Consider the following 26,625-nt stretch of genomic DNA (forward strand, 5'->3'; position numbering starts at 1 on the left):
TCTTGCTTCTGTCAAGTACCAGGTGAGGGGCAGATAAGGTACTATTGCTCCATGGGATGTTTTGGTTCTATTTAAAAGCTATATACTGGTATTAAAAGGTAGGCAAATGATTCTTGATTTTGATGTAAGAAACATTTAAAATGTAAAATATTTCTACTCAGTAGTTTGAAATCTTCTGCACAGATATTTGACATAATAATGAAAATGAAGCTTTTGCACAACTGCCAAAAGGATCTCGATCTTCCTGTAACATAAAAAGATTGTGAGAGACAAGACAAACTAATGAAAATTAATAAAGTACTTTATTTGATTGATTTGAACTATTACAACACTGAGCTGTAACACAGCTACCAAATATTAGGCATAGAGAGTCCCTGTAGTCTGGCTGGCAGACTACAGATGATGGAACTATAGAGCTTCCTCCCACATAACTGAGAAAAAAAGAATTGAAGAAAAGATGTCAAACTTCAGTAGTCTCCCAACCTCTAAAAGCTTAAAAAAAAGGGAGAGCTTCTAAGTGGCATTTAAGGCCTCCTCCAGGATCAGTGGGCATTCCTGATGTAAAAAATATAAATATACAATCAAGCTTTAAAAAAATAAACGAAAAAGCTTCATAGCCTCTTCATATTCCTGGATTGCACCTTGGAAAGTAGCAGGCATTGACATGAGTCCATCCTAATTTTGATTATCTAAATCTTATAAAAGGATGTTAGTTTGGGACAAGTCCTTCAGTTTTATTGCCAGAATTTACTAAGTCACCTGCAGCATCCCAAACCCACTCATATTCTCCTTTCCTCATGCAGTCAAGACAGGTCTTGTAGCATTATAAATCTTGTCGTCATACACTGGAAGCTAGTTTTGTCTAAATGGTAGAGGAGTACTGGATAGCACTCAGATGGGAGAATTTGCACCACTAGTACAAACTAAAGCTCTTGACCATCTTGTGATTTGCACTTCCCAAGTAAATTGCTCCAATAAAACCTTCATGTCTACTGAGGTAGAGAGCAGAAGGCACAATCTCACCAAGTTTGTTTTTCTGGCTGTGAGGTTGGATGCACAGATAGGAAGAAGGCATTGTCTGAGCTAAGAGACAAAGCAGACAAATCCAACCAGAGCGCAAGAGAGGCCTTGCTTACAGAATCATCATTCCAAACTACCTGAGGCAGTTGAACAATGAACAAGATTCATTAGAATTATTACTTATCAGTGCAGCAGCTGTGAGGCTGGAGAAAGAGAGATCTGAGCATAGGCCCCTCTCCAGCAGCCTTTGAGAGCAGTTGCTGTAGACACTGAGGACACAGATGTTACACATCTTCATCCTCTTTCTCTAAGAAGTCGGTCAAGGTACTGTCATCGACAGGAATTATTAAGTATTCCACACCATCAGCTCCCTGAGAACAGACATGCACAGACATTGTTAACACCAGTGTACAGTGCCAGGCAAGCAACTAGACAGCACTGCAATGCTAGCATTTATCTGCAGTCTGGATTAGAGCTAGACAGCATTCTGAACAACTACATTACTGAAAACCTGGAATAGTTCACTGGAGCAACACAGGAAATGCACAAATACTGAGAAAGTCACTAAATGAGAAAACTGATGGGTTATGCTTGTCTGACACTACAAAGCTCCTCGACACTGTGTTCCTCTATCTTGTACTGCTATACTGCCTCATTATTATGACAAGTCTGCATTCCTTCCTTATAGAAATAGAGGTAATACTATTGGAAGCAGACTGGCAGGCTCCATAGTCTGCTACTTCTCACAGTCTTCAAAGAAGACATGTAGGTTGCTGAATAACCAAAGCACACTGTGTTTCTATAATCCTCTATCCACGTAAAGGGTGTTGACAAATTGGAGGCATGGAAAGAGCTGCAATTACAGAATTTCAGCCCCTTGCCAGTTCCTACATGCTTAAACAACACAGCAAGTAAGCACCCTTTTTATTCAAAGTGGCTGAATAGAATTCTTCCCTGGACTCACCCGCTTGGTCCGGATCAGCTTGTGGTCCCTGAATTCTGTCAGCTGTGCCCTGAGTGTCAAGTCACTGTTCACAAGGAAAGCCTCCCGACACTGCTGGTAAAAATCTTGGAAAGACAGCCCTGGAGACAGAAAAAGGCAAGAACAAGAAACTGAAGTAGTAAGATTGTCAGGTTTTTCCAGGTCTAACACCACATATTATCCACCTGAAAGTCTTGCTTTGGCTTAGACCAGAGTGGCTACAGTATCATCACCTCTTGCAAGTATACAGCCAAGGTAATACTTCAATAATTAATGGAAAACAGCTCAATTAACATTTGAGTCACCCTGCTGCCTAATGGAATTTTAATAGGACTTTAAATGCACTTTCTACAATCATTAATTTCTCTGAATTTCCAACTCGTCTATCTTGCTTTCTTTACCATTAAAATGTTATTCATATCCACTGCAACACCTATTACAGACAATGACAGAATATTCCAATATATTCTAGAAAGCAGGGATATGTCAGAAGCCATTTATATAGGACATTTAAGTGCAAGTTATACAAATTCAGTCTTCATTTTAAATTTTTAAGCCCACAGTCCCTCACCAACAGTCTCAGTCATGTCTAAGCATGTAAAAGGCAGTCCTTCAGAGCCAGCCAGTCTATTGATTTCCTGAGTCAGACACAGTGCCACTAGAAAGACAGTGAGCCTCACTGAGACAACTGTTCGAGCACTTCTGTTGCTGGATGTGTAACCTGCATACCAAAACCCAGGGCTGCTGTGAACAGCAACAGCCCAAACAAATGAGAAAAGGTGGGTACCTACCTGGATAAGATGGATTGTCCTTTTTCTCCAGCTGGTGCTGAGCAAGCAGTCTGAATATCCCTCTAAGTGAAAGGAGGAAGGGGGAAAATGAAAATAATAATATTTTTTAAAACAACCCAAAACTCCCACAGTTAGAAAATATTAACTAATTTTGCCTTATGCACAAAGAACCTGATTGTCAATCTCATCACTGGATAAGACCTGCTATCCAAATTTAAAGTAACCAATCAGCTGGAAGCCAGGTCCTACCATCTTGGTCTGGAACACTATTATCAGAAAACACAGATTGCAAGGACTGGGTCCTTGGCAAGTGCTACTGTGAAGTGTAACAGTGTCTTACCTGGCATTGAGAGTGAGGCTATGCAGGACATGCATTAGGGAGCTCAAAGCCAAAGATCCAGACTGTTGTACTAAAAGTGAGTTCTCATAAGATGTTTCTTCCACATAAGGATTAAATGTTGTTGTCTCATACCAAAGCCAGTTATAGAGGCTCAGCTTTGCCTGATCCCACACTAGACAGAGAGAACAGAAAGAGCAGACAAAACTGGGAGATTTATGTTTTCTAAGGTGTTAAACAAGCAATATTAAAATGCTCGTAGTTCTGGTGTAGGATTGAGGAAACAATATATGCTTGTGAAATTCATATTACATACACCCTGATAACTGCAGTTCCAGTAAGATAAATTCTCAGCAACAAAACATTTGCAGGCATCCCTTTTCCATAGATACATTGTAAATCCTTCCAGAGTCAGGAGTGTACAAACAATTTCTGGCTGTAGCTGGGAGCTCTAAAGCTCTACCTAGAGAAGGGGTAAAATAACTGAAACAAGACCCTTCTCAGAGTGTGTGGAGATTCCTCCCTTGAGTGGGGATACCCCTCAAGGTTACTCCTCCAGGCTGAGCTAAAGAGATCTGCCCATAGTTGTTGGTATGGGTGAGTAAAATCAATTTCTACTTGTATAGTTTTTGTTAGCTTTAATATAATTGCTTCAATATTGCTTTAAAAAATTGAACTATACTAATTGTTACAGCTACCTGTGCTGTGTAGTAAATAATTCTGATTAGGATCTTTTAGTCTAATCATAATAGTAATCAATATAAGTAAGTTATTTAAGTATATTTGCTTTGCCATCCTTAATTATCCAATCTCCAATTCAGTAAGTTCCTAAAATCAAGCGGTGCCAAAAGCTTGGAGTCTATTTGTATATTACGGTTAGTGGTATTTCTCAGTATCTTTACACAGTTTTGCTTCAGCACAGCCACACTCCCAATCAGGACTATACATACATCAACAGATCTGTTCCACACATCAACAGTAATACATACAAAGTAATAGTAATACATAGTAAGCAACATAGGAGCTTATGAAACATGCTCAGCAGCCCCAAAGCAGAACACAGATCCTTCTCTTGGCTAGATCAGGCCCAGGGGAACTCACTGAGAGGAGCATTGATGTGATCAATAGAGGCAATGAGGTAAATGCTAGGCAGGGAGGATAACTGTGCAAGGATCTGCTGACTTCTTTCTCCTCTCAACATCTGGCTGTCCAGGTTATGAATGAGGACATAGAGCTCTAAAGATGAATCTGCAAGGTCAGAAAAAACAGCAGAGAAATAATCAAAGAAATTGTGCACAAGCTGGTTTCCCATTCCCAGTGCAGCGTAGCACAAGTTTATTTCACCACTCTCCATATAAATCGCTCCAATATTGCTTTCCTTGTACAACATAGTTTGAAGCTATACTGGGTGTTTCTGAGCACCTAAAAGGGTTTTTCTCAATTCGCTGTCATCACAGTTACAGGATTGGTTTTTTTCTGTTATAATCCACTTTCCACTTGCTCACAGCTTTATCAGGAATTGCTCCTTTAGCTGTGTTTCTTTTGCAATTGAAGGTCACTGAAATACATTTTAGAATGGAAGACTAAGCACAGTTTATTCAGATGCTTTTGATTTACATGACTAGGATCTTTAAGCTCCTCCTCACAGTAAAAATGCATTTTCTATTCAAGGCTGGATCCAAAGCATCTTAACTTCATTGAAAATTTTAATAAGTTCTGACAAAAAGTTAGAGACCTAGCTCACATAATGCAACTGGTAGATGTTAGAATTTCCAGCTAGCTTCTTGCTGCTGTACTTATCCCTGGGAACAACTGTCATAGACAGGTAGAAGAATTATAAAAGAAAGGCCTCATAAAATCAGGCCTGCTCTGTTAAATTAATAGCTAGCCTGTCATTTCTTCTAAGTCCAGCTAAGTAATCTGCAAGTTGCCATGCGAAAACAATCTTGGTATGAGAGCTCATTATAACACAAGAACATATTCTTGGGTGAAAAACAACTAGCATCTGCGTAAACAATAAGATCTGTCTCATGAGAATCAAGAAGAAATATGTAAACTAGCTAAAAATACAGAAGTTTGATAGATATGCAAAATACCATGTACCGACCAATGAACTAAGTGTGAATGTATTGTCCAGCAATAAGATCTGACACAGGGCCTCCTGATAATCCTATATGACCCATACAATAAAATTTGGCTTTTCCTGCATGAAGAAAATGGAGTCTCGGTTGATTTATTCCAATAAACAACCATTTCCTGAGTCCAGAAACAATTCTAGAACTGTAACTGGTTTTGGGCAAATCCATACATAATTGCCTGCCAATGAAACCAGTGAGATCAGCAATAGCAGACTGCAAGACTGACTTATGTACATTCAGGTGGGAACTGCTGTTACCCTTCCTTTTTCACTTAGTCCCACCAGAAATAAGGTAATGATGAAAACCAGAATGTAAACACTGAAACACCAATGCCATGCACAATTAAGATTCCGTGGCTATCTGTGTATGAATATACAAGCAGTAAGACAGACATTCAGAAACAATTCAGCAAGCCTTTTGTGAGGCAATACCTGTTTAATTTTGCTTTTGAAACCAATTCTAACCTGCTTGTTTGCCACTGCTGTCCTGCTGTAAAACACTGACTGAGCTAACAGCTTACATGGGGTTGTTACACATGTATGTACAGATACTCCTAGTGCATGCATGTTCTCATATATGTTGCATACATTACAAGCAAAAAAGTATACTAGCTACAATGCACTAAGAAAGTGTGACTGCCTCTATAAAAATTGTAGGGGAAGAAAATGTCCAGGCTCTCTTAACAGTAATAGACTCTAATGTTTTTATGCATAAAGTTAGTCATTTTACCTTCTTTGAACCTTTTGGTAATGAATTCTAGTTGGTCAAGGGGGCTGCGGAAGGTCCCTATATGGTCCAAAACCTCCTCTGTGATGGAGTTGAGAATCTGAAAAAGAAAACAGGAGTTCTTTATGAAGAGCTCTGACACCAAAGTGCAGAAAATCTTAAACTGAGCCCTTGGATACCTTGTGAGAGATAATCTGATTATTACCATAAAATCCCTAAATCAGTGAACATAAACAAAAAAAAATTATACCCCTTCTCAAAACAGTGACATAAAACAAGGCTTCAGAGTGACGAGTATCTATTCATGACAGAAATTACTGCAATTCCTTGGAAAATGTATGGGATCATTTCTTCAAAGTATTAGAAGAGAGAGGAACTGCTCTACAGAGTCTGTTGCTATAGGGTGCAGCAAGTTTCCTTAACATTTTACATTGAAAGACTCTAGGGGTATCTGTAACACAGGATGATTACATAAACCCACAAGCTTTTCCCCCACTTACAGATCTCACAGTGATGCTGGGGAAGTATCCATTAACCACCAGGTGAACAGAATCCTGGAGCAAAGAGGTACGAAACTTCTCCAACAGATCACGCTTTGAGCCCAGTCCATAAAGCACAATATTGAAACCCAAGCTGCAGAAAAGTGAGCAAATACACAGGATCAAAGAAATCCAAGTCTGGTTTAGGTCCATACATTCATCAAGCAAAACGATCCACTGCAATCTTGGTGTTAAAAATTTCACGTTTTGTCAACTCTGGGCTTACCTTAAGCTTACAGCTGATAAATAAGGTTAGCTACAAGGAATCTGGAACCTGGTATCCTAGCAAAAGAATCATTTTAGCCGCCTAGAGGCTCATAAACTTAGCAAAACATGGATGAAAGAAAATGCTGTTGACTAAGAACAGAATACTTGATCTCCAACTTCAGATAAGAAACGGTGATCAACACTCAGATGCATCCCCTCACCAAGTACTTTTATTACATGTTTACTACAGGTCACAGTAATTACAATAAAAAAAGCAAACCTTCATACTGGTTTCCCACTCTGATCCTCAGGCACAATTTCAAAACAAAATTACTCTATACTCAGGTCTATTCCTTATCCTGATTGTTCCACAGAAAGAGAGGCAGGAAAGCATAAAGACAGCACGGTATGGAATTGTAGAGACCCAGAAGAGCTGACTTCAGTCGTATCCCTCACCCTCTTTCAGGCTGCACTATGATGTAGGAAATGCTCATTAGGCCTTAGCCTTGATGAACTGCACCTAGACTAAACTCCCAATGTGTTGCATGCCTAAAAAAGCAGTCTAAATTGAGACCCTTTTGAGTTCTCCATTATGGGGGGCTGCTGCATATTCAAGTCCACTCTCTAACAACACTTCAAGCAGTGGTCTAGAGTGAGATCTTTTTGAGCTCTCAATTCCCAGAAGGTAATTGACTGATAGTATGTCTCAAACACCAATAACCAGGTGGCTGTGAAGCCAACCAAGTGGTAACAGACAAAAATAATTGGTAATAACCAAGGACTACTGGTACTAACATGCTGTGAGAAAAAACAAATTTTGGCAGAAGGGGGCCCAGGTGGAAAGCCTGGGCAAAGCCTTTCCATGAGAAAGAACAATGAAGTACAGTGCTAACACAGCAATCACTGGCAGGAAGTGGACATGGGACTGTAAGGTGGGACTGTGACTACTAAAGAGCTCCAAAGCCCTCTGACCCTTTTCCAGAAAGGCCTAAAAGAACAAACTGTGCATGGTAACTAATTAGCATAGAAAGTGACAAATCTGTCTTTGGGACAGAGACACCTGTCCATAAAAAGACATCCCCCCTGCACAAGCTCAGGTGATGCCCCCCAGACCGTGGACATCTCATCAGCTGAACCAACACAGCTGGATCATAACTTATGACCTGGATCAATGCTGAATCCCAGATCACCATTCCTTCAGCTGGCTCAATGCTGGAGTGATGGCTGGTGAGCTATTTTTTGCTCTTTAATTCATCTCTCCTTTTTAATATTAAGCTCTTTAGTTTCTCCTTTCCCTTATCCTGCCCCTTTATCCAAAACCCAGTCCTGTATGCCTGTATAGTAGGTTAGGGACTACCATACCAATTTCCATGATTTCCACACTTTTCCATGAAAATGTGTGATCTACTAATAAAACTCTGTGATTTTTATGGACCCTCTGACTTCTGTCATAGTTTTGACCAATAAGCATTTTGAATCTTAAGCACTTCTTTACTTTCAGGAGTGGGTCATCACAGGAATCACAATGCTTTGTTTAGGTTTGAGAAGCAGGAAAAGCATTATCTTGATTAGAAAGAAGAGTATCAGGTTACTCAAATAGCACTGGGCAAAGGTAAGGTGTTCAACAGCTGTCACTGCCTTCATTGTCATCAAGGGATTTGTTTCTTCTGCTCTGTCAGATACATCTCTAACCATTTGCCCAGATCACCAAGTGACAGAACTCCTCCTCTTGCAACTCTCCAACTTTCAAAGCTGATGTCTCCTTCATACTCTCTGTCTTCCCCATGGATCACAAATTTCCTTATATTCCACTTCTTGTAAGCTTCCAAGGGTCTTTCTCATCACCAGTACTGGCTCCAGCCTCAGGGGTGGTGGTCTGCCTTCTTTAAGGTGCTTCAGAATCTCAAAGGTCTCTATAGTTTCATTTGCTCTCCTGAATGTTCACCCTTCTCCTTCCCATGAAGATACACACAAAGCCAAATAAAATTTATATTGCCAGTGTTTCCAAAAGCATTAGGGTTTCTTCATGCCCAGATCATTAGGTACCACAGGCACTGAAATAAACTGCTACACCACTAGAGATAGCCATAGACTGAAGATAGTGAGGGTGGGCTACTCACTACTAACTTGCTGCTGAGAACAAAAATGATTCCTCACAAAGAGCACTTTTCTCATAATTCATTTCCCCTGTTCTCTCACTATTCATGTTCCCTGTTTGTGAATGCCCTCTAGCTTGGTTTAGAGAGGCACAGGCAAGCTAAGCAGCTGAATGCAACTTCATTGCACTTCAGACATTCGGTTCAAGGAGTTAATCAGATAGGATTTGGTCTACAGGACGTGCTAAATTAAATTAGTGTCACCCACTTTTAAATTTAAGCAAACAATGAAAAAAATTTCCTCCTTAATTCATCCACAGGATGTTACAGACATGACGGGAAAAGGCAGTGCCTTTTAACTAAGCTTCTTCAGTGATTCCCCTTGGATACTTACTGTAATTGCAGCATCCATTTGGAAAACAAGGATTCATGTTGCTGGTTAAGGTCTCTAATTTCAGCAGCATAAGCAAGTGGAGCATTTTTCAAAAGATCATGCAGTGTTTGCTGTGTTGAGAAAGAGATGACAGTCATTCAAAGTTGAGAAGAAGCAAGAGAAACACCTGAAGTCCTTAAAACACCCTTGAGCATGCTCCCTTGTCTAGAGAGAACAGTTTTCATTGTCAGTGCACTCAGTTTGTGGTTAGTTTTTTTTCTCCCCATTAAGACCCCACTAGGCACAGTTTTGCTGCTGGAGATACAAAGCAGAGATTAAGTAACCTTATTATGGTAAACAGCAGCAAGACTAGGATTAAAACAAATGACACACTGTGTATTTTTCTCTTCACACCAAGTATGGAAAAACCACTACAGGAAAACAGATACACGTGAAACTTACACATCACCAAGCACTGTACCAACAAGATACAACATCACATCCCTGGTCATGGGAACAAAGGCTCCAATCAATATGCTTAGCAAGGGTTCAGGTGTTTGTCACTACAAGAGAAAGCTCAAAATGCCCACCATCTTAAAAAAAAACTACAGCAGAAAGGATATAATTTGCAGCTGATAGCTCAATGTTGAAAAGCATCAAGAATCAAAGGATTAATTCAGCTCTCAAGATATGCTGTGATGCTGATGTTTAAACAGCACAGTAGCATGATAGTCAGCATCAAATCTACACTGGCCTCTCTTTCTCTTCAATTTTAACAGCTTTGCTTCCCACTCCCTTGCAGTAGAAGACAGTTGACACTGGAAAAGCAACTGCAATGTATCAGACAGACAAAGTACTGAGAGACAAAACTGCTAAACCTTCAACTACTTTGAAGACAGCAGTAGCTTTAACACTGTAAGCCGTGATTTCCTCCCACAGCTGTTATGAAAGAACTTGTTAAAAATCCAGATGTTACTTTGGGCAGCAATTCCAGATAACAGCAGGGGAACACTATATCATAGGAATCAAAAACCCAGAGTCGTGTGACTCACTATGAACAGTACCTGATCCAATCTTCTTTTCCGCAGCTTCTGCAGCGTTCGGTCTGAAGTGAGCACTTTGGAACTGCTGTGAGCTTCAAAGTATTCCTCCACCAGATTGCCCTATAAAATGGCAGCAAGGTCAGCAACACTCCTCCTGTTACCAAGTTACCCCTCTCCCTAAGATGGCCAATGAGACAGAGGGCAAGGGTGAATACAGAAAGACAGAAAATATTTGCAAAAATGGCTTCTATAGCAACATTCTGCCAAAGCTAACCTAGTCAGATGATTCTTTCCTGAAGAGAGAGCCAGAAAAGAGATTCTGAGAGAGATAACATAACAGTAATTCTTAATTGGTGTGGGGATCCCGGTGCTGGAAGGAAGTGAGACAATTAAGCTGAACACCAAGCCAGAACAGTAATGTGCACTCCTTTTGGTACTACAGGAATCAATTTCTTCATCCTGTCCCAATACAAGGTCTCCTGCTCCGTGGACATCTTAGACTTCTCCTTGTGAAGCTGCTGATGCCAGCTGCGTTAGCACACAGGTTCACATGGTGCCTATCTACCAAGGATTACTCAGAAGTACAGCAAAAGCCAGGCCAGCTGGTCTGATCTGAAATGGGTTCAGCAGTTCTTCCCCACGGTCAGGTGAGGTCACTAACAGCTTATTGTCACCATACATTCCTTCATGTTTGCTAGCTCAGGGGGATATTTTTGCACACTCACCATCTTTTGCTCCTTATTTTTTTTGGCTAGGCTGTTTCTGGGAGGAGGTGTAGATGCAGCCTTAATTTTTGCTGGAGTCTTTTGATCTGATAAAACAGTGCTGACTTCCTTCTGTTCATCCTCATCCTCCTCCTCTGAGCAGGAAGCAGAATACTCACTCTCACTTTCCAAATAGGGATCTGGAGCTAGAGCATAGATTTTAAGGTTAAAAGCCAGGAATGACTTCTTACACAGAATTCATCTTGCACCATCTCACACACATTCTCTAGATGTTTTACAAGCACATGAATTCTTAATGTATTTCACAGAAAGGTAAAATCAATGCTTAAGAGAACTGCAAACACATATGGCCATTTCTTTTGCAGTTCTAGGATCACAAAGTATTGTTAAGTAAAGCCTCCTCCTTGATACCAACCAAGAAACATCATTGTACCATAAAAAGAGACTAAAAATGGACAATGGAATTCCCAATTTCTCTTAGCATCTCTATGTCACTTTTCCCAAATGCCAATCGAGCAGGCTGAGTATCTTCTACGTCACACTCTGCAAACAAGTTGTAAAATACCTCTGTTAGCAGCATTGATTGAAGAGCACAGATGAAATCTGGCTCAGTCTTGGTCTCTCAACACAAAAGAAACAGAAGATGAAACATCAGGTACTAAACTCTCCTCTGCAATCATTCTGGTTTAGCCAACCAGTTATTGGAAATACTTTGACATGGACATCCCAGCCATCATCCAAAAGTTTTATGCCTGGTTCAAGCAATTGGGCCACACTAAATGTCAGCACAGGTAGGATTACTGAAAGTTTTTGATCATATTACTGAAGTTCAGTAACTCTGTGCTTCTAATCCTTCCACCTCTCACCTTAGCAGCAATCAGCTGTAGAGGAAAGGTCTACATGGATTTCCTTAAGGACATTTCTACACTCTCTGCAGGATAAATCAGGCTGTTTCTGTCACACTGCTACCACAGACAGAAGCTCAACAGGAAAACACTCTCCCTTGAACACAGTGCCTCACTGATTGTGGCAGCTGACAGCAAAGGCTGATCTTTACCTGCTAGTCTCTTTCTGAGTCTGTAAGGTGTGGAAGACACAAATTCTTTCTTTTTACTCTGGAACAGCAAAGAAAAAACATGCATTAAAAGAAACATCTCTCTCCTCTAAACTACCCTCTGCCATGCAAAGACAGGTTACATTTCCAAACTATTTCAGCCCACATGAAACTGGAAAAGCAGAGGCAGTTAAGTATGGAGAGTTCTTGTTTTCCCATTCAGAGGGAGATAGGATCAAAGTTCCAAAAGGGGCTTAATTCTTTCAGCTCAACATGGAGAGTAGAAAACTGAAATCTCCAACCAAGATCCCAATCTTGGCCTCTCAGGAAGAGCCAAACCAAAGCAATGACAAAATGGAAATGCTTCAGTCCCCACAGCAGTCACTTTCCACATCAAGCTGTCGACTCAAAGTCATCTGGAAGTCCTCTATGAAAACAACAACCAGAATGACAGAAGACCACTCAGCATACTAAGCCCAGAAGTACAGCAAAGCAATCCAAGCTGCCTGGGCTCACCAAGTTGTAGTGTCACATTTTCCTTACATATGTTTAAAGCACAGGCCTGACTTGGATACTGGATCAAGTCTGCAATACTTAGGAAATACTTTTGTTGATCCTGACAAAGTGGATGTGAAATCATCAAGCAGTGACTATGGCATCCCCAAACAGCATGTCTTTTTCAGGTGTATCTCATCCTGGAACCTCATACCAGAAAAACTGTGCACACATTTCTGCTATGATGCTGTACTATTTTACAAAGCCAGCTCTTTCACTCCATAGCCACCACAACTGGCAGCTCTGCATTGTATCTCTTCTTTATAAACCAATTAGTAAGTAAGAAACTGAACAGCATCACAGTTCTGGAACTCCTGTTCTAACAGCATTTCTTACAATTAGGGCTGTTTCTTCCTTTAGTGAGAAACTGGAAAGCTGTGAGTTTAACTGTATATGAAGGGATTATCTAGCATCCTCACTTGTGTGATGCAAGAAAATAATTTCCACCCATGACAATTAAGCTGTCAAATCTATTATTTGCCCACTGACTCCAAACCCCATAGTCCTGATTAATGGTTCTCACTTAAGTTACTCCTTCTGGTTAGAACAGAAGAGACATCTCTATTGTGGAGTATGCTTTTCAAGGTCCTCTTTCCAGAACTGCAGTAATTGGCTAGTTCAAGTTTTACAGGTGGGGAAAAAAACCCAAATACAAAATCCAAGCAATGTAAAGTCATTACTCACCCTCTGCTGCACTTTGTTTGAACTTGAACGTTCTGAAAAGGAAGAAACAGCATTGTACAGAAGAAACAGCAAATTTTCAACACTGGCACAAGATGGTCCATTAGAAAAACAGGCATTCACTGTTCAAAGGTACACTGGGCCAGAATATCAGCTCCCTAGAGAATTAATCCTGTGAGGGAAGCCTCTAGTTCCTCACAGGCAGGCAAGGACAGAACAAAGAGAGTTGCTGGGAGGAATGGGTTAGAAGTGGAAAACTGGCAATGAGAATTGTAAAACCGCTCAAGTGACCATGCAGCTGGGGATAGCAAAGACTCAAACAGCAATGCAGACAAACAGATATACCATGTCTATTGCTGTTTACCCTGTATAGGATTTGGGAAGTAGAACATCTGTGTATAGGTAACGCAGGTGTTTGGTAGGTCTGGAGGCACCCTAACAGACAGATCAGAGCCCAGTGAAGATCCCAGCATGGGGATAAACTATGTGTGTGCAAAACCACTGATAGACCAGTGTGAACAGCAGGCTGGTCCTAGCACTGAACCACACATAAGAGTGCCTGCATCTCCACTCATGTCCCTCTGCCCAGGTGTTGCTTCAGGAAGTTAATAGAAATAAATTTACTCTTTGCATTCTGCCTCTGAGTTTGTGGTGGCTCCAGCAGCCTGCCAGTGTCAGGTCACACAAGAGTCAATGTTATTACCACAGAAGGCAGCTGCTAATTCCTGGTCACAGCTTTGGGAGGCCAGGAAGGAGGAAGAGACTCCAGCAGGAAGGGATGAAGCTGAAAAATGAGCTAATGTTCTCTCCCTGAGCACATCAAACTCCATTTCCAAGCCCATCCTCTTGCCCATGTTGACATGCATTGACTTCTCCCACCTGTATTTCTCCCTATAGCACTAGGTGTTAAATATTATATAATAAAGTGTGAATTTACACATGAACACCCACACACTCCTACCCAGTCAGTGTTTAACACACCAGCCCAGCTCATAGCTCCCTCAAGTGCAAGTATTTCTACTGAACAGAAAGGAAGTCATTAATGTCACAGCAATAGATGAGAGACATGTCCATGTCTAGAGCAGCAGGGCAAAGAAGAGATCTGACACCCGGGTGAAGCACAGGCCATGCACATCAAACTGTTCAGCCCATGTGTTAACCTGAAAACTTAAACCCTGGTGTTAACTAGAATACTTGAGCATGAGAGAAGCTGGACCTCAAGCATCCACTCCACCACCCAAAGAGAAACATAACCCCCACTCGCTCAGCTTCAGTTCCCCAAACCATCACAGGACTTACTGCTGCTTTGAGGGGTTTTGGCCATCTTCTCAGGGCATTTGGAGTCATCAGGTGCCACATTCTTTTCTGGTGTCTGGGCTAATTGAGAAGCTGTAGGAAATAGGGGGAAGGGAAGGAAGGACATGTCAAGTACAAAACTTCCAGCTCTGGCTAGTCAGAAATGGAGCCATACACCTGAAATGCTCTCTTCATATTAATTCCCTAGATATTTCAGGAACTTCTAGGATTTTCTAACCCTAAAGGTGGCTGTATTCCTCAGCAAAAATTTTCAAAGGCTGAACTCATCAATTAATTAAGTTTACAAATATGGCTGATGGCAGAGCACATTTTGCTCCCTGGAAGACCACATGTCTTTGAATTAGAGCAAGGTTTGGTCAGGCTCACTTAGTACTATAAGACTGCTCAGCTGGACATAACAGATCATCAGATACAGCAAACACATCAGCTCCCCAGGAAGAACTATTTACCTGTGTCTACTCCTTATCAGTACAAGCTGAAGTTGAATGACTGATGTGAATCTGAAATACCCTGCTAACAGTTCCTACCATTGTGTGACCAACAGCCTATTCCATGTAACAACACTGGCACTAACAGACCGTCACAGTATGACTTTCCTCAGTTTTCAAACTGAGTCATGGCTCCAGGAGGCAGCACCAGTGAAATCCCCCCTGCTGCAGAAGGAGGTCTAAGATGGGAAACACAACTTCCCAAGACACAGCAGAAACTAAGAGGCACCAAAATCAGTTTCTGTATAGTGGTTCAGTAGGATGTTCCCTCTCCCTCAGCTCATCCTGTGTAGGACGTATCATTAGCTGTGACAAATAAACACTAATGAAGTTCAGATGATGCTGGACATACAAGGATTCTTCATGTGAGTGACAATCCCTTTCAAGCACCTTATCTGAACTGAAACAGTCCACCCTCTCTGGAACTGCTACTTTCTGCTTGCTTCTCCTAAGTCTGCAGAGAAAGAAGAGCAAAACATACCCAGTTCTGCCATTTTATTGGAGCGTTTGGGAGTCTGGAATGAGTACACTTCACCACCACTTATATTTGAGCCATTTCCCACTGGATCTGTGAAAAGACATGTTACTTGCAGCTATTTTAAAAGCACTGATAATATTCCCAACCCAAGAAAGATGGAATGTAACATTTCACTATTTGGCTTTATAGTGCAGGTGATACAAAACAAATAGAATAATAAAATCCTAGAATCATAATCTTCCCTTCTACCTGTTACCACAAGCACAGACAGGGCAGATTGAGCCCTCAAAAGCAACTTCACCAGCACTGTACAACCCTAACACTGAAAGAATCTCCTGAAGTCAGAGCTGTGTTAGGTTTTCCCCTGCTAATACCTTGGGCACATATTCCAAGAGCAGCAACATAGTTCTCTTCCAGGATCTCCTGAGCTTCGTTATCAGAAATATTCTCAAGCTTCTTCACAAATCTCTTGACATTGACACTCAGCTGAGCCTTGTCCTTCCGTACTTTAGTTCCTAGAATTGTAATAAAAGCTTTAACCTCCTGCCATTTCATTATTTCTATTGCAGTAGTACACAGCCACCCGACTTAAGAGACCAGGCTCCTGTTATGCAAATCACTCAACAAATTCAACGCTGAGACGTCCTGCTAAAAGAACAGCTGGTCAATATTTGACCCTATAGCCATTCATCCCTCCTCCACCACAAATGCTGGCTCCTGCAGTCCATGAGGGTAAGACACCCATTTCAGTGAACACCAGCTCCACAGAGAGGAACCGAGAAATGACAGTGGCTCACACATCACAGTATCAAAATGCATGCAAAGGGGATGGTACTCATCAACCCTTATTTTTACCTAGAGAAGAGGAACAATTAGAAAATACCTCGCCTGTAGGCTGTCAGTACACTCATGGGAGACTGTAGGCTGAAAGCCCTCTGGAGACCATCTGCATGACCTTCTGCTCAAAGCAGGATCAGCAGTGAAGTCTGAAAGAAATGCTCCGTGCCTTGTACTGGCAAGTTTTAAGCATCTCCACAGAGGCTCCCCAGCTTAAAAGTAGTCAGAACTGCAGCAGAGCACTCCTACAGCATACACCTGCAGCCTCATTCCGCTTTTCCCGTGCGAGTTTTAGCCGCGTCAGGCCCGAGGAGCTTCCCGGCTCCCTGCGCCGCTGCCCCGGCGCCCGTACACGCTGCTGCGGGGGGAGCTGGTACCGAGAGCTCGTACTGCAGCCTGTCCAGTGCCGGGCTGGGACAGAGACACACTGAGGGGAGCAGTCAAGCGGGGCAGAACGACCCCAGAGGCCTCGTCCTCCTGCAGAACCCAGCTCGGGTGTTGCAGAGCCCCTTTCCCGGGGCCGGCCGCGGCTGCTCGGAGCCCTCTCCCAGAGCCCTGGGAGCAGTGGGCGGCACTGGGCTGGGCTATGCCCCGGGCCGGCTGTACCTGCGTCGTCGGAGATGTGCCTGAGGACGTCTTCATCGGGCACGAACTTCACCTGCAGGGAGCGGCGGCTGCCGCGCATCCCCTCGGGCCGGCTCATGGCGGCTCCCCTCACGTGGGCGCGGCCCCGCCGCCGGGGGGCGCTGCCGCCGGGGGGGCGCGGACCGGCCCCGCCTCACCCCTCTCCCCTCACGGCGCCGTTCCTGCGGGACCGGGGTCCCGCCCGCTCCCCGCGCCCTGGCAGAAGCGGTGGCAGCGGGAGGCGGAACCGGGCTCACGTGCCAGCCCGGGGCCGTCCCCGAGGCAGCCAACCCGGGCCCCGCGCCTTGAGGGACCTGTGCGAGAGCCAACCCGCGCCCTGCTCCCAGCCCGCCTCGGCCACGGGGCGGGACTTCCGCCGCCGGGCCCGCGCGCGCCCCCCGGCTCGTGCCCGCGGTCGCTGTGGCGACGCGAAGCCGCCGCGAGCCCGTTCCGGAGCAGCGCCGCCCGCCAGAGCCCCCTCACGGCTGCCCTCAGCGCCCCCCTCACGGCTGCCCTCGGCGCCCGTCCCGCCTGCACCAGCCTCAATCACACCTTTAAAAACCAGCAAGTCACAAAGTAGTCATTTCTGTTCAGAAACAGCACGATATTTATTTAACATCTTTATATATTTATATATATATATATAATTTTTTCTGCATTGCAGATTGTGTCGAGTTTTATACATCTCTATTTACAATGATTTAAAATAATTATATTTCTTCTCTGGCAGGTATTTACAAAGTCAATAGTAACTACATTTCACATTTCAACAAGTCAACAGCATGAACCAGCTCAGTAAGACAGTTAAGATAATGGCTTACATGCACCAATAACATGATCTTCAATACGTGCCTTCTTCAGGACTAAGAATGAAGACTTTCCCTGGTCCCCAGGTTAAAAGACATCATACAGCAGAGGTCATGGTTATTAAAAACCTGTTTGATTTAGTCCTTCACCAGTACCGAATCTCAAAGGTCTGGGGTTCACACCAGCAAGCAGGGCTATGCTGGTCAAGAGGGGCTCACACCACCAAGCCATGTCCTTTTGCCTAGTCTTGTGTCCACAAGAAGTGGGCTACGTCCTGCTTATGCTCCTTCTATGAGATTAAATAATGCTAAAGTAGTAAAAATCCTCAGAAACCTTAGTTCAGAGAAACAAACCTGGTATGACGAAAAAAGTAAGAAAATAATCTTTTAATCCTCACAGAATGTTGTTTTTTTTTTTTCTAGTAAAACTGAGAGCAAGTCCTGTATTCTTACAAGGACAAAAACAGATCAAAAACCTCATTGTCAAGTACAGGAATTACAAATTTTAAAAATGCAGCATGGAGTATATATCAATTTAGCTGTTGGGGTCTTCTAATAGCAAATAAAAGCTACCATAGTAAATCTAAAATGTATTAAGAGCAGCTGATTATTAAAAATCTTTATTAGCTTTTTCCTGGAATCTTCAATATGAAAAAAGTGTTAAATGACTCTGTTTTATTTAATCATATGGTATTTGTCCATAAATAACCAGCTAGTAATACCCACCCCTAAAGCATGTACTCTGTGCAAGAAAACAGAAGTAATCATTGAACACTGACACACACACACACACATCACACACCCCAGTACTAGGAATCTATTACTATTTTGACATGTTGATTTATCCTGAGTGGTTGTTAACTCACATCTACTGTATACTTGAAGCCACAAAGTTTTTACTACTTGCATTTTTCATAAACTAATAACATGAAATTCTAGCACAACCACAGTAACTGTCTAAACAGAAAGAACAGTGTCAATAGCCAGTATTTCTGTTACTCCCAAGTATTTGTTTTAGAACTAAAGGTAAAAGGTTGCTCTACTTTTTCTGTTTCATGATCAGTTCTGGGGAGGATGAGGACTCAAACACATAGGATTCACTACTGATTTGTAAGGAAGTTTCCATGACAAAGCACCATAGAGACACTTTACCAGCAGATACTTCTAAACAGAAATCTCCCCCTGACCATTTTGCCCTCTAAAATCAAAACCTGTGAGAATTCCAAACCACATTTTAAAGCAATTTGAATGTTGACTCCTGAATAGATTATTAATCACTTATTAAAAAGTTGTATCAGAATGCAAAGACAGTCTTCTCTAAAACCGCTTAAACCTTACAGACTGTAAACACTGGGAGCTCATGCCCAAGTGGCTGCTCAACAAAACTTGATCTCATCACTCTGCTCATCATGCACAAGGTAAAATGTAGGGCAACGTTTTACTGTATGGATACAAAGCTTTAATATACATCTGTTCCCATCAAGCTCCTCACAGGAAAACCTTAAGAATCCTTTATGATAGAATGGACAATTTATGGACCCATTTTTAATTCAGCTGGTCCCTCAGATACTACCTTTGGTAAAATCTGATGAACACAGTTAAATAAAATTCAGGGAAAGATATAGCCTAGAGAAAAATCAGCAAAAGGATGGAATCAAAATTGTATTTTTTTTTCATTAAATCTCAAATACAGATGATTAAAATGGGACAGATTTTTCTTAATCCTTTTCTGAAGCAGTAAGGTACCCTTAAGACTTGCACAGCTTTCTTCTAAACTTTCAATATCACAGGCCTTGACACTTGACAAACCTACTAGCAAGTTTATCTAAAATGGTTGGCAGTTGTTTTAAAATCTTGTTCCAAGATTAATAAAATTTCATAATAACTAGATGGAAAACCTGGTAAGTATCAGTCTTGCAAAATCTACTTACTATTTTCAGGAACAAACCAAGTTGCTCACAGCTCACCATCATCTTCCACCACTGTGGAAGAGGCAGGCAAGTATTTTGTCTCTTCAGCTGGCCATGACAGAAATTCTGATAGACTGATACATGTATTCACTAACACAACACCCATGTCCTGATTTTCTACCCCGAATCATCAACAGAAAACTTTTCAACAGCAAAGTTTATCCAAGTGTCAGTTAGGAAAAAACAAAAATAATGAACAGAGATTAAGGCCCATATGCTAGAACCAAATAGCATTTAAAATACTGAAGATAATATAAAATATAAAAAATTATATAAATCAAGAATGTGATGCAAGTACAGAGGATCTGGCTTGTTTGCTTAGCATGCTTGAAAAGGAGTGATATTTTGCAACATTAGTCCTGCAATTATCCTAAACAAGAAACTGAAATAAACGAGGTACATTTACTCTTCTGATGAAAACTATTCCTATGATATAAGTATTTGTTACAAATGACATCTAACTGATGGCTTTAATGTTATGTTAAACATGCCAAGGTAGCAAAATCTTTGGCAGTGAGAGAATTTAAGGACAAGATTATTAGATCTACTAAATCAAAGTAATTTCTTTCGCGTGCAGTACATACGTTTCATTCAAACATATTCCACTCTATTTTCCCCACCTCCTCTAGGATTATGAGCACAGTACCCATACTGTACAGCTTGGTTTTTATGATTTTATTCAAAAAGTTACTCTTGATTCTCTCTTAGTCTTCAAATTAATTTAAATTTGTAAGCCAAGATAAACGTGTCTGGTTTGTGACCAAAGTTAAAATGCTGAACACTTAGAGGAGATAGCCATTGGTTCATGATAAAATAGGACAAGTTCAAACTCTTAGGTTAAAATACAGCCATAGCATAGAATTATCTATTCCAAAATTAATTTTTCAAAATATAATTCTCTGAACATGTTATACATTAAATATTGAGGAAAATTTCCCTGGAGCTACAATTTTCCAAGAACACTAATAAACTTCATTAAAGAAGTAAAACAAACCACATAGTATCTGAAGACAAAAAGCAGAGTTGGGGTCACCTTACTGCAGAGTAGCTTTACCACCACTAAGATGCAGGTTTCCCCCTTAATCTTGAAAAATACGTTCCTATTTACATACAGTATACACACAGTTGAGGCAATTGATTGTCAACACGTGACAAATGTATGCACCTACTCACACACAAGTAAACCTCACATGGTGAGAAAAAACCCTGTCCCAGTAAACTCCAGTATTCATAAGTAGTGCAAATAAATACTTTGTCAGAAAATATCTTTTTTTTTTTTTTCTCACTATATTGATGACTTTAATTACGTTAAAGCTAGCAGGAGTATGTTGGAAATGCATTTAAGACCAACACACTTGCAAACTACAAATACTAGATCTAATGCTTACTGGCTGCAACATGATGTTCAGCATTACAGAATGAAGTATGCTGTTAAAAAACTTCAAATTCACATCAGAAAGGGTGTTCAAAGAAAACTGCATTTAAAATAGACAGTGATACCAAAGAATCCATTTTATAAAATTTTCCAAATGAAAACTAAAGGGATAATACAGAAATTGAAACGGTCATTTTGCAACAATAATTTTAATAGGTATTTTTACTGCATCACTTTGCTCTCTGCTGAATGAAAGCATGATTCACCTTTCAAACACCTTTCAACCAAAAAGCTGCTCACAATAAATCCCTGAAAAGGATAATCAAGCTAGAGTTCATTCAATCCCAACATTTTGTATTTTCTTAAAATGATAAAGTAAAAAAATATATATTGCAAAATGACAGCATATTGTGATGTGTATCAAGGAACATTTCATTTTTTCCTACTGAAGTATATGGATACATCAGAAAATAGAATCTACCCTTCCTCACCTAAGAATTGCATGTATGTGCATGCTTGCACATATATGGAGGGGAAAATCATAGTTTTCTGCTTCTTGTCCTTTTATAATGATGCAGTTGCACTCAAACAGCACAGAAATCTAAATCTAGTGCCTCCAGTACCAAATGTTCTAAAAGAAGACAGCAGAGTGAATTTAGGATAAGGAGGTTTGATTTAAGTCTAAACATTTGTCACAGGTGTCAGAAAATTTAAGTATGTTTTGTACTTTGTTTAGTCTTTAGCATATATAATCAGAAACCCAGCAGATTATTCCCTCCACCCATATCCCAAACACTTTTAATTTTATTTCTGTCACAGTACTTTGGAATGCACTGAACATAATGTATAAAGATTTGCTATGATCTTGCCACACCTTAGAGTGGTTTGAAACACAGCAGTAATGATAAACATGATACACAGCACTGCAGAGCCTCCTACTACAGCTGGTTTGGAGATACTTGGGATTACTCCATTGGGAAGGTAAATGTTCAACAGTACTTGGCTGAAAAACAATAAAACAAGCTCCCACAACTGAAACACTGCACTGAAAGGGTAATTTTTGAGAAGTCACAGATGTACCACATCAGCAGATAGAAACCATAATATTTTTAACAGGGATAAATTTGAACTCTGTTTAAATAGACTGATATGCAGTAGGTATATATACACAAGAACAAACCAAAATACAATGAATGAAACCAGAAAAAAAGGCACATGATCAAAATGAGAAATGTAAAAATAATTTAAAAGGTAGTTTGACTGAAGTTTTTGACAATTTGAATTTACACATGTACATTTGACTTCCCTATCTGAAGTCAGTAAAGCCATCTCACTTTCCTGAAATAGTTTTTGTAGTGTGGGACCCCACAGAAAAAAATTGCTTTTAAAAAAGGTTGTAAAATTTGACCTGATGCCAATTAAGTGCCCTAAAACTTCTGGAGAAGTGCATCTAATGACAAATATAGAAAGTAGAGAACCTTGCTAATGAACAACTATACTTTTTAAAATAGTAAAACTAAGTAATTCTTAGAAAATTACCTGACACTCCTGACCTTTTCCTTCCCAAATATTTAAGCAAACTTCCTTTCTGATAGTCTCTACAAAGTATAAACTTTGTACTTCCAGTCATGACTTATCAATTGTCTCCACTAGGAAAATTTTATTTTATAAAGAAGATTTTAACCATATACAGCTTTTGACATTTTCACAGAAATGTAAGCCTTGTAGCTTCATCTCAGCATTGCCTTAGTTCCATTTGTGCATGACTGGTGGTCCTTAAAAACTATTTTCCATTTAGAAACGGTCAGGTTTTCCTTCTGATGAGTCTATTTACTCTTTACCTGAATTTCTACATCAGATGCCACTAAATTCACTTTATGAATGTATGATATGAAGACTAGGCTAGCAAAGTGACTCATCAAACCACAAAAAAAACGTGAAACATTTTAATGAATTTTAATGTAAATTTGGAAAAAAAATCTATTTTAAATAAAGCTTTAAAAAAATCCCCACCAAAATCAACTATTAGCAATACCACACCATGTCATTCATTGTTCTGAATATCTTAAAGAGTATCATTCAAAGGCAGCCTGCTGTTTGTAACTGCTTACATTTATCCTTCACAGTGACAGTGAAACAAAAGTGCCCACATAAAAATTGTAACTCTTTCCTGAAGGTTTACAGTTTGTAAACTTCCAGGATATCATACAGGACTTGAGCAGAGAGGATGAACTTTCCCCTTTTCTATCAATCCAAAAAGAGATACAGAGAGATGGAGAGAGAATGACGAACATTCTCCAGAGTAACCAGAAATGTGCTTCTAAGCAGTGTCCTCTAACATAAGTACCAGCCAGTGCCCACACACCAGTCATATACATTCGAGGCTTGGCTCAATGGCATGAGTTCTGCATTTTCTAGAGCACGGCCAATCCACAAAAAATAAAAGTTAAAAAAACTCAAAAGATTATATATACCAAGGCAATGAAGTGTGATCCTTCTGGGGAAAAAAAAATGGACTGTCAGTACCCCTTTGCACAAACGGCATTGCTAGAAAAGCATTTCACATTGAAACTTCAGTGTTCCTAGCAAAATATTGTCTCTATCCCTGAGACAGCACCTTGAGAGTATGGTCTGTCTGAACTATAGGATTCCTCAAATGACTCCACCACTGAATTCAGGGACATTGAGAAAGTAGCTGAAAGGGGTGGGGGTGTCCCAACAGCCACGGTACAAAAGACAGCAGCCTGAGAAATACGCTTTACCCGAATACACCTTTCAATTCGGTGATCAGCACCTCACAACAAAAACAGCAACAACAAAAATGAAGCAGAGCTAGCCATTATTTCCTGGGGAAGTAGTGTCTCCTTCCCACTTACAAACCAAATTGCTTTAACAGCATGGTGGTGTCTAACTTTTAGTCTAAATGCAGAATGACCCTGTGTCCTGGAGGGGAAGACATGTAACATTACAAATGGCTACAACGCCATTAGAAGTGCATTGTAACCTACATTATCAACCTAGAATCCTGTCTCCGAGGGAATACAGCTTCTTAATATGCATGTCTCAGTTGCTGAACATCAAAAGCTTCTGGGATGAGAGACTGGGGGCAGTCAAGAAAAAACTACCCTCATTTAATGAAAAAAGTGCTGTAGGCAGCCAGGAGCAGCAATGACAATCCCCTCCCCAGAATTGATTGCACAGACTCAGAGAGGTCCAAAGTCACACTAGAATCTCTGAGGCACTCCTGGTTCTGAGAAAGACAAGTCAGGATCCAGTAGTCTTTGCAGTACTGTAGACCGAGAAAACAAACCCGTTTCTATTTCTTAACAAAGCCAAAGCATCATCTCATAGGGATCACATTCACCATTTCCGCCGGTGTCTCCAGTCTCACAGTGTTGAAATGGGACTGATCAGCCTACGATGGATTGCACATCACCCAAAGAGAAAGGAAGGCATGGAAAAAGGCGTACAGTACATGATATACTGCTTCACAACCATGTTTACAAGGGGGAAGGAGGATGAAGGTGAAGGAAGAATTATTGCTGTTTCAGTAATACAGTATGATAGCTAAACCAAATGAAACGAGATCACAACAGTCAGTATTTTCACACTGTGGGATGATGGTTCATGTTTTGCCTAAGGATGAACTTGCCAGGGATTAAGGGGGAAGAGGGAATACTAAGGAAGGGAGTCAAAGTTACACCTGGGATATCAGCTGCATATTGAAACTTGGAGATCGAGACTGCTTGGTTAGGGGAGCTCCTGGGGAAAGGAGATCTTTACCTTCCCCAGCTTGGCCTAGCCGGTCCTCCTGTAGGCTGATAGTTGAAAACCGATTGGTGTTGCCAGCTGCTAGACTGGTAAAACCCTCTGTGCCAGCTCCAACACTGGAGCCTGCCTGACTGCCATTCACATAGTCAAATGATTTACTGGAGGAAGCACTGGCGGTCCTGATCAGGCCCAGACTGTTGGCTTTTGGCACCACCTGCCCAGCAGGCAGGCTGAGGTGTTTCTTAGTAGGTGTCATCTCAATTACATCTCCATCCAGGTCAGATGATTGGTGCGTGTACTGCTTTCGGGCTACTGAATCCCGAGGGCTCTCATTGGATTTTGCTGCAGAAGAGCTTTCTTTCTCCTTAGCAGAACGCCCACTTGCTGTTTTCCTTAAGCTGCTCTTCTGGGATACAGAGGATACAGGTTTGGTCCCAGCTGGCTGGCTGCTGAGGGAAGCTCCTGATGAAAATCCTTCATCAGCATCATTAAGGTTTACAGACTCCTCTCTTCCATTTACACCTTCAGTATCTATTAAGAAAAAAAGAAGCAACCAAAAAATCCCCAAACCAATCAGAAAACAGAGAATGCATTCAAGTTACATGAAGACAAAGATGTGCACAGAACATCAAAACAAACCTCATTTGCTAATCCGCTTGGATTCCACTTGCCTAATTTTTTTTTGGATTCTCAGCCAATTTTCCTGCCATATTTAACAGAGTCTAACAGTAAGTGCTCCCTGAGCTTGATTAGCCTTTCATCCGTAATACTTTTATCAGTCAGAATATTGGTCCCAAACTTTGTCTATAAACAAGAATTGGGCCCCATTTGGCTAATTTGTTTTAGCTTGGTCTGCAGATACTACTACTACCCATTCTCCTACTACGTGCTCTTAAAAAAAACAAACTAAAACAAACCCAGCACCCTTTCAGTCTATTTTTATCCTATTTTGAGGCAAGATCTAAGGATCTCTTTCAGTCAGAGTAAGTTCTCGTGAGTGCTCAGTAAGCTTCAGAATTAGGCCACTTCCTAGTCTAACAATCACAATGTTCCAGCAGAGGTAGAAGGCTTCTCTTGTGTGTAGCTCGCACTGTGAACAACGTGACCATACTTTCTATTGGAGATTAATCTAATTCCTAGTTCTCTCTTCTCCAAAATTCAATCCTCCTTGAATTTACAGCAATCCCATCCAGGTATTTCTACCATATTTGCTTTTATCTCAACACCTACATTTTTCAGAGGAAAAAAAAAGGAAACCCTTGCATTAAGAGAAATTAAATCTCTGAAACACTTTATGTTATAGAACTGTGCTTTTGACTGGAATCTAAAAGGAAAATAAAAGCATTACAATATTATTTCTTAAATCCTTATTTTTAGGCTTAAAATATGATTAGGGCTGCACACAAATATTTTTTATCTTTTAATCTTATTTCAGCTTTTTTCTAAGCTCCAAGTTCTCAGAAGTTTTTGTTTTAGTAGAAAACTGAGCAGCATTCAAATTTCAAAACTAAAAATGGAGCAACAGTTTTTCTCTGTGTATCTCATTTCAATATAAAAAAGGCGTAAATTTTAACCATGTTAGCAAAAAAGGAGTCACTCAGACTACAAGAATTTTGCCTTTCTTTGTAAAAGCAGTAGAGTGTGATTATTTGGAGACATACAGATCCAGCCCAGCTAAAGCCACTGTGGTGC

General features: G+C 40.9%; 2 protein-coding genes across 11 annotated transcripts in view; both read right to left on the bottom strand.

Annotated features, from left to right (window-relative positions):
• Positions 1–283: 283 nt before the first annotated feature.
• Positions 284–17,315, bottom strand: ORC2 (origin recognition complex subunit 2). The gene is made up of 16 exons (XM_077181242.1): positions 16,994–17,315; positions 15,925–16,065; positions 15,554–15,640; positions 14,567–14,656; positions 13,271–13,302; positions 12,035–12,092; positions 10,978–11,162; positions 10,274–10,372; positions 9,231–9,340; positions 6,495–6,627; positions 5,998–6,094; positions 4,232–4,378; positions 3,134–3,305; positions 2,794–2,855; positions 1,985–2,103; positions 284–1,391 (listed from the first exon to the last, which is right to left on the bottom strand). Exons 1-16 carry the CDS (start codon positions 17,088–17,090, stop codon positions 1,305–1,307), a joined length of 1,716 nt encoding a protein of 571 aa, XP_077037357.1. The 5' UTR covers positions 17,091–17,315; the 3' UTR covers positions 284–1,304.
• A 276-nt stretch (positions 17,316–17,591) lies between these two features.
• The window catches only part of HYCC2 (hyccin PI4KA lipid kinase complex subunit 2), a 50,469-nt gene continuing 41,435 nt past the window's right edge, over positions 17,592–26,625 (bottom strand). For all 10 annotated transcript variants that reach the window (XM_077181234.1, XM_077181237.1, XM_077181235.1 and 7 more), the window contains one exon: positions 17,592–25,464. In XM_077181234.1, coding sequence (XP_077037349.1) covers positions 24,860–25,464 — 605 coding nt within the window. In that variant the 3' untranslated portion in view covers positions 17,592–24,859. The remainder of the gene's footprint in view (positions 25,465–26,625) is intronic.

This window comes from Agelaius phoeniceus, chromosome 7, assembly GCF_051311805.1.
Source record: "Agelaius phoeniceus isolate bAgePho1 chromosome 7, bAgePho1.hap1, whole genome shotgun sequence".
Lineage (NCBI taxonomy): Eukaryota > Metazoa > Chordata > Aves > Passeriformes > Icteridae > Agelaius > Agelaius phoeniceus.